Source organism: Hypanus sabinus, chromosome 13 (genome assembly GCF_030144855.1).
Source record: "Hypanus sabinus isolate sHypSab1 chromosome 13, sHypSab1.hap1, whole genome shotgun sequence".
In the NCBI taxonomy this organism is placed as follows: Eukaryota; Metazoa; Chordata; class Chondrichthyes; order Myliobatiformes; family Dasyatidae; genus Hypanus; species Hypanus sabinus.
Window position 1 is genome coordinate 80,106,661 of NC_082718.1, and position 13,923 is coordinate 80,120,583.

Below are 13,923 nucleotides of genomic sequence, written 5' to 3' on the forward strand. Positions count from 1 at the left end.
TCACATCATGGATTCAACCAACATTATTAAAATGATAACCAACATCCAGCTAAACCCGAAGTCAGTTTTGACATGGTATCCCTGTTCATGAAGACTTCCAATTAAGGACTGCTTGGTCCTCCTACGGTCAAGGTTTAAAAGGGTTCCATTGACCTTTTTGAACACACCCTTACACTGACGTACTTCCTCTCTAAGGAGAGCAACTATAAACAGACAGACAGAGTGGCCATGGGATCTCCTTTGTCACCAGCTATTACTAATTTCTACATGGAGGACATTGAGGAGAGGGCTCAGAGTTCTTTGCCCTTACACCCCAAATGCTTCTTCAAGTACGTTGATGACACTTTTGCAGTGCGGCCTCATGGACTCCAGGCATTCTAACAGTTCCATGACCGTCTTAAGTAGAATACATTCAAACAGTCAATTTATGATGGAGATGGAGAAGAATGGTTGCCTCCCTTTCCAGGATATTCTAACACAATGCAAACCAGACGGTAGCCTCAGACATGGTGTCTATCGGAAACCCACTCACATGGACTTATACTTCAACATTAACAGCCACCTTCATGCCTCCCATAGAGCGGTTCTTTCTAGTTTGATTAACCGTGCAAAATCTATTTCAGACCCAGAGAGTCTCCCTGAGGAAATAAGACAATTACACACAACATTCCTTTGGAATGGCTACAAGGAGAAGGAAATCAATTGGGCCCTTAAAAGGGGTAACGGAAAAACCAGGTAACCTAACAATGAGAAGAACCCCTTTGCTACCACCTGTCTTCCCTATATTTCCACAGTTTCTTGAAGGATTGCTCGGATTCTGAAGAAATACCAGATTAATACCATTCACAAACCTGTAAGGAAATTGCAGCTTATGCAAGTCAAAGATGACCTGGGATTCAGGTCAGCTGCCATTTACAGGACTCCCTGTGAATGCGAAACAGCATATTAGCCAGATGGGAAGCATGGCGGAAATGCACATTGAGGAGCATAGGAAGTGCATACATTTTTGTGTTACCCAGAGAAATTGGCGGTAGCAGAACACTGCATTTGCAATGGCCGTAGGATTGTCTTCAATGGCACAAAACTACTGTGCCACATCAATGGCTTTTGGGACTGCTTGGTAAAGGAAGCCACTGAAATAAAACTAGAGGAAAAGAACTTTAACAAAGACAGAGGTCTCGCTCTAAGTAAGAACCGGAATTTGTTTGTAAACAAGGTAGGAAACCTGATTAGATGAGGACTCACCACTCATGAGGGACAGACAATGGGGGTATAAATACCACCGGACTAGATATGCCCAGGCATCATCCTTGATGAAGAAACATCAGTTATAATTGATACCTGTACCCGACTGGAAGCCTGAGAAGAGCTTATTTGTAATAAAAATCTTACTAAATTTCGTGGTATTCTTGTAAGTCGTTCCAACATCAGACAGTAGATTATTACCTGGTTCCAGATAACTAAACTGCGCTAATGAACACATTTCCAGATGCTCCAAATCAAAGCTATCCGTTTCTCGTCCTGCCAGATGGAATGATAATTGCTTATTGACCACACAAACACACCCAAGCTGGACAACAGCACGAAAGAGAAGAGGGACCTAGGATTAAAGAGGAAAAAAGCCTTCTTAACATTGCAATATTATCTTTTCAAAAACCAACTTGTCTTGATTATCAATGTAATTACTGTATAACAATCAACAAGAAATCAAATAATTGAAAAACTAAAGACTATGGGAAATGGAATCTAAATAAATGGGTAGCAGTACAGATAAATCTATGTTGGATTGCTTCCTTTGGTGCAAAGTAGTGCGATCATTGGAAAATATGCTGAATTCTGCCCTAACATAGCAGTTAACCTATTTTCTCTCAGTGTTTTAAACAAAGAGCTCCAAAGTTAATTTTCTTAGTGAGTTAATAAGACCAAGGTCAACTCAAGGAATCTCAATGGTAGAACCTACAAAGGATAATTCATCTGAATTTGTAAATATTGTATTAGATGTGCCTAAGGTTTTTGCACAGTACCATAACTTCAATTACCTTTAAGTTACAATGTACATTATGAATTGAAGACAGGCTCTTGTTTGAATTAATACCCGTTATATTCACATATGTGTGGGACAGTGAAGATATGTCTCCAGGAGAGGTGTAAAGCACTCCTTCCCTCCGCTAGCCTGCAGGTCACCCTTGGGAAAGGTGTAGCGCCTGCTTATCTCCCGATCAGGATCATGTGAAGCCATGGGAGCAGGTGGAGATGTCATATGAGAAGCTGGTATATATCACGTCCCTGTTATGCCGCCACTGACACCAGGCAATTTCTGAAGAGTATTGGTAATGGCTGGGGTCACTTGTCTCTGGACACTGCCCAGAAGATGAAACTGGCAAACCACTTCTGTAGAAAAATTTACCAAGAACAATCATGGTCATGACACCAAGATCGCCTACATCATATGACATGGCACACAGTGATGATAGAAATACTTTATTGATCCCAAAGGAAATTATAGTGCCACAGTAGCATTACAAGTGCACAATATACAAATATTAGCAGAGAAGTAAGAAAGAATTGAAAAATAGTTACGTTAGTTAACAGGGTGGGGGGAGGTCATGGGTTATAGGTTATTAGCTATAGGTTAACTCACTTTAGAGCTTAATGACCAAGGGTAAGAATAAGCTCATATAGCACTCTTTGGAGCAGCACAATTGCCTTAGTGTATTACTGAAGGTGTTCCTCCGCTCAGCCAAGGTGGCATGCAGAGAGTGAGAAGCATTGCCCAGAATTGCCAGGATTTTCTATAGGGTCCTTTGTTCTACCACAGCCTCCAGTGTGTCCAGTTTGCCTCCTATAACAGAGCCAGCATTTCTAATCAGTTTATTTAGCCTGTTGGCATCACCCGTGTTGATGCCATCACCCCAGCGCACCACTGCACTAGCAACAACAAACTGGTAGAACATGTGAAGGAGAGGCTTGCATACTCCAAAGGACCTCAGGAAGTACAGGTGACTCTGGCCCTTCTTGTACATAGCCTCTGTGTTGGTATCCACTCAAGTCTGTCATTCAGGTGTATCCCCAGGTACTTGTAGATTCCCACCAATAGTAACAGGGAGCAGTGCAGGCTTAGTCTTCCTAAAGTCCATCACCATCTCCTTTGTCTTACTGATGTTGAGCTGCAGCTGATTCAAAGTCCTCCACCAGGGCCCTGCATCATCCTGTCCTCCCTTTATACACCCAACTATTGCTGAGGTCATCAAAGAATTTCTGCAGATGACATGACTCAGTGTTGTATCTGAAGTCCAAGGTATTCAGGGTAAACAAAGGTGATGATTATGATGATATTCACATGTCCAGAATGCTCCCCAACAACAAGCACAAAAAGCATTGAGCTCATCAGAGAGTGAACCTCATTGCCATTTACAATACTGTGCAAAAGTCTTAGACACATGAACTATATATATGTGCCTAAGGCTTTTGCACAGTACTGTAAACTAAATAATTCACTGTTGTGGCTTCTATTGCATCATGTCCTTCAAGACGTATAAAAGTGAATGTCCCTTTACAGCTTGGATAAAAAGGCTAAATATTTGAATAGAACGGATTTTAACTGATTTTATCAGTAGCTATCCAACCCTGCCTTAAAGTGTTTGCAGACTCTGTCTCCTCCATCTGGAGGATGGACTCCAAAGATTCATTGGTACATTCACCTCATCCATGTTAAAGGCAATTCTTCTTCACCTCCCCCAAGCTGTCACTAACACAGCTTCCCCAATTCCCAAGTTTCCGAAAAGGAAAAAATCCCTCAACATTTAGCATGGCAAGACTCTTTAGGATCTTGCCAGTTTCAATCTAGATTCCTCTCAGTGTTCAAAAATTCAAGAAATACAACCAATGTCTCAATTTTCCCTCACAGGATAAGATGCCCAATTCTGGTATTTGTCTAGGAAGATGTGTGGCAGTTAGCATTGCTATCTCTCAATTCCAGGGAGCTGGGTTTAATTCTCACTTCAAATGACAACTGTATGGAACTCAGACACACTCCCTCTTGCTGTGTAGGCTTCTTCCCACACCCAAAAGGTGTGGTAGTAAATTAAGCAGCTATTGTCAACAACTCCTTGGTGGAGATAAATGGGAAAAATATTTGAAAGGAGTTGATGGGATGTTGAAGAGCAAGTTACAGGTGCAAAAGGAAATAAGAAAGGACTGTGCTGGGATCAAGGATCAACCAACAGGACAAATGGCTTCCTTCTGTGTTGAAATGAGTAAACAAAACCTTCTCTAAACTATTTCAAAGCACATACGCCTTTCATCAACCAAGGAGACCAATACGCTACATAATGCTCCAAACATGAACTTACCAGTGCTTTAAGTAACTGTAACATTATCTTCCTACTTTTCGATTTGATTTTCCCTCCCAGAATAAAATCCTGCCAAATACAACTAGTCATCAATCTCCAGGCAGAAAACGCTGGCTCCTTTGGGCAAGCCAATTCTGAATCTACACAGCGAAGTTTCCAATGGATCCTATGAATTTCTGGATGAGCTTACCATGGGAACCATGTCAAATTCTTACCTACCAATCACCACTGCTCTACCTTCATCAACTTGTTTTGTTGCCTCCACAAAATAACTCAAGGAGGCTTATGATACATTTAAAAAAGCTTTGCCATCTTTGGTATGTGCAAAAATGTTCAGAGATATTATACACTGATCTCACATCTGTCAAAGGCCTTCTATCTGGCGAGCACAGAAGCAAAGTATTCATTAAGGTCCTCCCATACCTCCTTTGATTCATGGCATTTGCTTCCCCCTTTATCACTGAGTGGTCACATACCCTCACTTTAGTTATCCTCCTCTTCTTAATTCTTATTCACAAGGCCTTCTCAATGTCTCCTTATAGACCCCCTGTCCCTTCTGTCTTCCTTATAACTCAAAAGCTCTGTATGATTTTTGCTTTCTTCATATTCCACCTCTCGTCAACAATGGAGCTTAGGAGAGATGATGGCACCTAACAGTGACTCCTTTGCCTACATCCTCAGAAACAGTTCTATTTCTACCCTTAATATCTTCATTTCCCCTTTTCGGGGTTCTTTTGAAGACTCTGACCTGGAGTAACACGCAGGCTTCCGTTCTTTGCGGGAATGGGTCCTGTTCTCGGGGTTCCACAACTGGCTGTTACTCTACATGCCAAGGGTTTGGCCTGAGCATCCCAATTGCGTTCGGAAGCCTAAGATCTCGGGGCTCTGAAGACAGGCGGGTTGAGGCTCGGTGTCACAGCCAAAGACTCGTGTCTTTGGGGAAGCTGGAAAATCTTTTGCTGTAGGCCCAAAGACCCGAGGTCTTTGCAATCTTTGGACACAAACAGCTCGAAAAAAGCAACGAAATGGACTTCTAACATCGTAAACTAGCGGGTTGTTGTTATGTCTGCCGCTCGTTGTGAAAATAGGGGACACCTCCCTCTCCCTTGCTAGGGAGAGAGAGAACCTTTGGTTTGCCGATCGTCAGAGGAAATGCGAAGCTTTTGGGGTAACCTTGGTCTGTGTCTTTGCTATTGCTTAGCACATGCTTGGGCTCGGTGATGATACCAATGCATGTTATTTTTTGCTGGTGGGGAAGGGGGGACCGTTGCTTGCCGCTGCTTACACGCGGAAGGGAGGAGCGGGAGGGGTCTTTGGGGTTTTCATGTTTAACTGTCGTTCATTTTTTGGGGCACTTCTGTTTTCATGGAAGTTTGCAAAGAAAAAGCATTTCAGGATGTATATTGTATACATTTCTCTGACATTAAATTTGACCTTTGAACCTTCATCCTACCATCTTTTCCGTGGCTCACTGGGATAAACCTATTTGGAACTTCATTCAAGAGGGCTCTAAACAACCTCCATACATCTGGTCTCAATTTGCACCTTGCTTCTGTTCCTTTGCAAGCTGCAAATAAATCAGCAAATACTTCTGCCCGTCATATAAATTTACTCTGTGCTTCCAGCTGAAAGATATTTCAAGAATGCTCTACAGTTTGCACATGAAATTGTGCATGCGAAAGTTAACTGTGGGAGCTCAGGCATGCCAACTCTCTCAGAAAACAAGCAGATCTTGATTTGTAAGATACAATTAGTCTTGGATGACCAAATCCAAATTAAACTAGTTTAGTTCTCCATTAATTTCAGTTGGATAGTATATCAATGTGGAAAAAGCTATAATTCAGCATATAACTACAGCTGTATATTGATCAAGACTGCTCCAAGTGTTAGCATTGAAAATAAGCCCTTTTCCTTACTACCTTTAGTCCTGCAGCCCTCGGAGAAACCTGTGCTCATATGTCCCTCTTGCATATCAGCAGGCTGAATCAGTCCATTTTTGGTGGTTGTGTCTTCAGCTCTGGACTCCTTAAATGTCTTTGCCTCTCTCCTTTAAGATGGTTTCTATAAACCTATACTTACATCAAATCTTTTGGTCACCTGATTAAGTCCTGATGAAGGGTCTCAGCTTGAAACGTCAGGTGTTTATTTACTTCCATAAATGGTGCCTGGCCTGCTTTTGTATGTGGTACTATAACACAGCAGGACCATGACTGATTTATCCCAACTCCTCTTCTGTGCCAGGTCCCCATGGCTCTCTATCCCATAACTTTTCATAAATTAATCTTACCTTCATTTTAAATAGTTTTAATAAGCTAGAACTCTTTATAGTAGAGAATTTCAGAAGGATTAAAAGGATTCCCCAAGGGTATTATCAAAAGATGACTCATTCATTCAAGAGCAAACACGAGGAAATCTGCAGATGCTGGAAATTCAAACAACAACACACACAAAATGCTGGTGGAACACAGCAGGCCAGGCAGCATCTATAGGGAGAAGTGCTGTCAACGTTTCGGGCCGAGTCCTGCTGAAGCGTCTCGGCCTGAAACGTCAACAGTGCTTCTCCCTATAGTTGCTGCCTGGCCTGCTGTGTTCCACCAGCATTTTGTGTGTGTTCTCATTCATTCAAGTTCCATTTTAAGAAAAAAAACTCATGCTGCAACTGGTGAAGGATTCCTAAGGGTGTTATCAAAAAATATGACTCATTCATTGAAGTTCCATTTGAAGAATAAAAAGCCTCGTGCTGCAATTGTGAAGCCCAGACTCCGATAAACAAAGCCTGCCATTCATCATTTGTTCACACCTGCGTTTCATAGACTCCTTCAACATCTGGAGCAGAGAGGTCTGCATTGATCTCATTGATGTGCGTCTGGTACATGTCCTCTGGCACAGAGTATTCATAAAGATTGTAAATAATGTTGGAACGGGGAAGGATTCGATTGACCTGTTAATAAAGAAGGAAGTGAATTTCAACAAACAGATGAAAAAGTGACAACATAAATAAATGAGAAATTTATAGACAAATGGTTACTTTTAAACTTTCCCATTAAACAGTGCTTTAGTTCATCATAAGCAGACACGAATATACAAGTTTTAGTCATTCAGTTGATAACATATCTCCTGAGCAGCTGCGTAATAGAGGATTCTGATCTACAGGGCTGCATCCAGAGACAGACAGAGAAACAGACAGTGCTGCTGGAAAATCATCAACTTAGTGAAAAATGCCCTTTGGTCGCCCAAAATGTGTTGCTCCGCCAGCACACCGGGATGTCCCTAGAGGAATGTTGCTGACTGGCACATTCAGGCTGCAGGAGTATGTGCTGCGGAGAGCACTGAAGCTTGGTGCAGCCACCACAAGGGCTCAGTGGGGGAGGATGACAGTATAGGGTTCTTCCACTGCTGAAAAGGGAGGGGCCAGGTTGGGAGAGGAAGCTCCTGAATTACTGTAGTAGTGTACCACACCCAAGAGCTACATGAGCGGCAACGTTGATATTGGTTTTAAGAAATACCATAGGTGGGAAAAATAAGTTTTGCTCAAAAACAATGTGATACACTTACTTTTTTGTAGACAGCACCATCCTCCGTTTTAGGAATTCGTTGATTTACATAAAAAACTCGTGGGATGTTGAGTTTAATGCAATGCAAATCACTACCAACAACAGCCCACAGTTTGAAGAGACCTGGCTGACTTGTTTCTGCAATCTGAACCATGGGAAGAATAATATATTTAAGTGTTGTAAACTTTACAATAGTTCAAATAGAAACTAATTTCAAAAGACTCAAATGCAAAGATCATAAACAAGCACAATACAGTGATAAAAAGTAATGCAATTTAGCTTTAGCCAACTTGGGAATAGAAGCCACTCATATTTAGAGTTTGTTATAAATTTTTTAAATCCCAAGAGTTTTCACAGAAATGTTCACAAAGGGTCACACAAAAATGAAAACAAAAGATTCAATCTAAGTGTAGGATTAATTACTGTACAGGAAGCATTTTAAAGGAGAGAGGCAGATACATTTAAGAAGTCGAGAGCTGAAGACTCAACCACTGAGAATAGACTGATTCAGGCTGATGATATGCAAGAGGAACAAATGAGCACAGATTTCTCTGAGAGCTAAAGAGCTAAAAGGTAGTAAAGAAAAAAGCTATTTAAACTAATGTCAATATGCAGCTGTAGTGATATGCACAGAGTGTTCCAATGCCTCAGTTGAACTGACTAGGAATGCACTGAACAGTCAAGCATTAAAACGGAATTCAATCAATCAAGATTTCATTAGATAAGCTGATTGGGGCAGTTAGTTAATGTGTCTAATCAAAAATAAGTCAACAATACTCAAGAGTACAAAAACAAGATATCCCAAGGAAACTGAAAGGAGATTATAATAAATGTTGAGAATAAATATAAGACCATAAGACAAAGGAGCAGAAGTCAGCCATTTGGCCCATTGAGTCTGCTCCGCCATTTTAACATGAGCTGATCCATTCTCCCATTTAGTCCCACTCCCCCACCTTCTCACCATAACTTTTGATGCCCTGGCTACTCAGATACCTATCAATGTCTGCCTTAAATACACCCAATGACTTGGCCTCCACTGCCACCCGTGGTAACAAATTCCACAGATTCACCACCCTCTAGCTAAAAAAATTTCTTCACATCTCTGCTCTGAATGGGTGCCCTTCAATCCTTGTCATGCCCTTTCATACTAGACTCCCCCACCACGGGAAACAACTTTGCCACATCCACTCTGTTCACGCCTTTCAACATTCGAAATGTTTCTACGAGGTCCCCCCTCATTCTTCTGAACTCCAAGGAGTACAGTCCAAGAGCAGTCAAACGTTCCACATATGTTAACCCTCTCATTCCTGGAATCATTCTAGTGAATCTTCTCTGAATCCTGTCCAACATCAGCACATCCTTTCTTAAATAAGGAGCCCAAAACTACACACAGTACTCCACGTGAGGTCTTACCAGTGTCTTACAGCCTCAACATCACGTCCCTGCTCTTATATTCTATTCCTCTAGAAATGAATGCCAATATTGCATTTGCCTTCTTCACCACCAACTCAACCTGGAGATTAACCTTGAGGGTATCCTACATGAGGAATCCCAAGTCCTATTGCATCTCAGAACTTTGAATTCACTCATTTAAATAATTGTCTGCCCGTTTATTTCTTCTACCAAAGTACATGACCGTAAACTTTCCAACATTGTATTTCATTTGCCACTTCTTTGCCCATTCTCCCAATCTATCCAAGTCTCTCTGTAGACTCTGTTTCCATCTATCTTTGTATCATCAGGAAACTTAGCCACAAAGCCATCTATTCCATAATCCAAATCGTTGATATACAATGCAAAAAGAAGCGGCTCCAACACAGACCCCTGTGGAACACCACTAGTAACCGGCAGCCAACCAGAATGGGATCCCTTTATTCCCACTCTCTGTTTCCTGCCGATCAGCCAACGCTCTGCCCACATATGTAACTTTCCTGTAATTCCATGGGCTCTTATCTTGTTTAGCAGCCTCATCTGCAGCACCTTGTCAAAGGCCTTCTGACTTGAAAATAGACTTGAGTGTTTAATGGCTATACATAATAAAGTTAACGGTAACCATAATAATGGTAGTTTTAACCTAAATTTTGAAAGTAGTTGAGATAGTTGTAGAAATAAAAGTGGATATAATGTGGTCTGATTTTTAGAACTTATCCTAAGGTTAGAAAGGTTTAGGTATTTTTAAGGGGAAATGCAGTCACAAGGGTGAATAGTTGAAACAAAAAACTAGGATAAAAGAATGAACGAGTGCATTCTGGATCAAAGACATCAGAAGTGCTTTATGTTAAGTATGAGTGCTAGGTCTAATTACAATACAATTAATAGCACAAAAGAAGCTTGCAAATTCCTGGAGGTAGACAGCTGCAACAACTCCAGATTCATGGATTAATGCAATGACCTCATAAACTGCAGAGGCAATAAGGTGATTGAGGTTTTGAGCATCTCACTATACAAATAGCTGCCAAAGTAAATTCAATGGGATTTTGCCAGGAAAATGAAACAAGTTATTATAACAAACACAATATAGGGGCATAGCTGTTAGCACAACGGTATTACAGTGTCAGTGACCCGTGTTCAAGTCCCGTCGCTGTCTTTAAGGAGTTTGTACACTCGCCCCATGACCACATGGGTTTCCTGCAGGTGCTCCTCCCACATTTCAAAAGACGTACAGATCAGTAGGTTAATTGATCACATGGGTGTAACGGCACAATGCAGGCTCATTGGGCCATCCTGCATCACTAAATCAAAATAAAATTGAACAATACACTCTGTGCACTTGTACTGAAAAAAAGGCTACCAGGATTTTTAAAGTTTTAATCTTATGCACAATTGCATTAAATGAACATGGATTCACAATTTCTCAACCTCCATGAATAACCATTGTGGGTAATAAGAGTGTCATTACCCCTATGAATGGGATCCCAGGAACAAGAGTGCCAGAGGTATCAATGTTAAAAGAGATCATGGGAAAAAAAGAGTTACTAAAGTGCTGCTGTGTCAGAATCCTGGCATGAACCCCAGCCTCTCTCTGACGCTACATGTTGTGCAGATAACTTGGGGTTGAACTCAGATCTCTGACAGCAAGCTCTGCAGCAATGAAATGATCAAAGTGATGAAATGGAGCACTAAAGCAACATACAATTGCTACCGTGACAGCTCGTGATCGCAAGGTGGGGGCCTGTTCAGCATTGAGATTCAGGGCTTAGGGTTGTGTCCTGACAAGCTTAATGATTGTTGAATGACCAGAGTGACTATATAAATTATTGATTCTCTCAACATCTCCTGTTAGATTAAAAGAAGCTGCTGTCTCCCACCCATGCATTTGGCTGCAAAGATTGGAATTGGTTTCTTTATATTCACATGCATAGAAATATTATGAAAAGCTTTTATTTGTATGACATTCAGATCAATCATTCCATACACAAGTACAGCAAGGAAATAGAAAGGGAACGATAAAGCTGTTTTGCTTTCACTATTAGATTTATGAACAGTCCATAAACACTACCTCATTATTCCTCTTTTGCAGTATTTGTGACTTGCTGTACTTTTTTGACTTGCACTGTACTGCTGCTGCAAAACAGCAATTTTCATACCCATGTCAGTGATTCTAGCACAACAGTTACAGAGGAAGTGCAGTGCTGGTAGTGCAAGAGCTGTGACAGGTAGACTGAGAGATCAAGAGATCTTTATCATACAAGAATCTTGTAACAGCAGGAAAGAAGTTATCCTTGAGCCTGGTGGTACATGTTTGAGGTTTTTTATCATCTGCTCAGTCATGGTGGTGGTGGTTGGGGGAAGAAAACAGAATGACAAGGGTGAGAAGGGTCCTTGGTTATGTTGCCTACTTACCCAAGGCAACAAGAACACCTGTGGTAAAGTGTGGAGATTTACCTGTAGTTAATAATCTCAACTAGTTACAGGTCTGTGTTTAGCTTAAGGGATCAAGAATTGCAATGAATCAACAACTCTTGGTTACGCCCAACTTCAACAATGTTAGAGGACAGAAGGCGTTTCAGTATGAAGTCTATGTATTTAGGAAGCTGTTGCTTCAAAGTGCCAGAGTTCTGGGTTTAATGTAGGTGATTGGCAGAATATGGCAGGAATCAATGGGAATTTAGGAAGAATAAAATGGGAATAATGTGGGATTAGTGTAAATAGGCAACCGATGGCTAGTGCAAACTCAGTTGGCCGAAGGGCCTGATTCCCTGCATTATATCTCTACAACAGTACAGATGCTTGTTGGTCTCCAAGCAAATGGATATTTAAGGCAGAAGATGTCACAGAACTAAGCCAAACAACATGGTACAAAGAGAGTAATTTTGATTGCTCAGGAAATTTTTCCACAGATGTGATGGGCTGTATTGTTCTTCAGTCCGTAAGTCAGTTCCAATCAGCAAAAAAAAATTACCTGTACAATCTGCCATGGCATGTCTAGAATAGTGCGGGCAGTCCGACGTAAAAAGCTACTGAGGCTGTTTGCTGGGCCATCCCGAATGGGTCTCCCTGGTGCAAATGCACCGTCATCCAGCTTCCTTCTCTTCCTGCGTGCTTTTCTCTGTTTTGCCTGGAGTTCCCATTTTTTCTTCTGGTATCTTAACCACACTAACCGTTCGCTCTGTTTCAAAATACAGCACAATATGAGTAAGCCTTTTATTAAATTACTAGGATTCTTAGTATTTTCGCCCTACTTCCACCAAATATATGATAAACTCAAAGCACTCATATTCTGCAGACATTATAGACTTTGACAGTGAATACTTCCAATTCCATTTCTTCAACAATAATTCTGTTTTACACCATAATTCAAAGCACACATATGAAAGAGATTAGAGTTCAAATAATGATCGCTGTTTAGGAGTATTGAAAAGGCATATCCACTTCACTAACACTGGAAATAATATATTTTTTTTTACAAAATACAGAAGAAAAAGCAATGGGTTAGGCCGCAGAGGTGAAAAGTAAAAGGCAGTTAATGCTTTACACTAATAACCAATCTAATTAAGTTACTGGATTGGAATCCAGAGGCCTGCATTACTGACCCCAGGAAACACAAGTTAAAATTCCTTGGCAACTCGGGAATTTAAATTGTTTGAATAAACAAATTATCTTGATGACCATGACTCTTATCACTAATGTTAGTAGGTAAGAAAATCTTTATGGGCTTACTAAACTGACAGAAATGTGATGTCAGCCTTTAATTAATGTGCCATTACACAACAAGTCATGACCAACCCACAAGCAGAAGAAATCTGTTTATCCTCATCAACCATAAGCATCCACAATGTTTTACCCTCCTGAGATGTCACCTGTGATACAAAATAATTGCCATAATTTTAAATTCCCAGTATTAAAAAGCTACAAATGCTGGGAACCTGAAATAAAAACAGAAAATACTGGGAGGCTCTTAGAAGGCCAGGTCGCTTTTGTGGAGAGAGAAACAGAATTAACATTTCAGGTTGAGGTCCTTTCATCAGAACACCAGCTGAGTACATTTTGATTTTAATTGCAACAATATGACTTTGTATCAGTAACAATGGATAGAAAATAAAATTCACTACATAAGTAGCACTTACATCTGATAAATAGAGGCTAATAATAAAATGAAAAGCACTAAAGAAACACTTCAGGAAATTGATCTTGCAATGCAAAAGCTTTTTACCAGGACTTTACCGTGCACAAGACAGCAATCCACCTATTTCTAGGTTACTTGGTATGCCAGAACAAGCAAGCACATGCTTATTACAGATTTTAAAATGCCAGTTTAAAAATAATCCTGGAAAATGGCTATTTAATGCTACAAATAAACTGAAGCAAGTTAAAAATCAAGTACTATTATCAGGATGTACCACAGATTAAGACCTTATAGTCATGTCTCATTCATACACACATTTCACCAGATCTCACTCAAATGTCTGCTCTCAGCAAAATATATCAACTGGACTAAAACAGGTGGGAAGACAATAATCATTTAAATTTTGTGTGATCTGATTCTTGCCCACCAAAAATGCTGTTAACTCTCACAA

General features: G+C 40.7%; 1 protein-coding gene across 1 annotated transcript in view; it reads right to left on the reverse strand.

Moving 5' to 3' along the window:
* The window catches only part of pole (polymerase (DNA directed), epsilon), a 146,518-nt gene that overhangs the window by 54,822 nt on the left and 77,773 nt on the right, over positions 1-13,923 (reverse strand). The window contains exons 31-34 of the mRNA XM_059988023.1: positions 12,309-12,515; positions 7,908-8,051; positions 7,153-7,293; positions 1,447-1,600 (exon numbers count right to left, since the gene is read on the reverse strand). Coding sequence (XP_059844006.1) covers positions 1,447-1,600; positions 7,153-7,293; positions 7,908-8,051; positions 12,309-12,515 — 646 coding nt within the window. The remainder of the gene's footprint in view (positions 1-1,446; positions 1,601-7,152; positions 7,294-7,907; positions 8,052-12,308; positions 12,516-13,923) is intronic.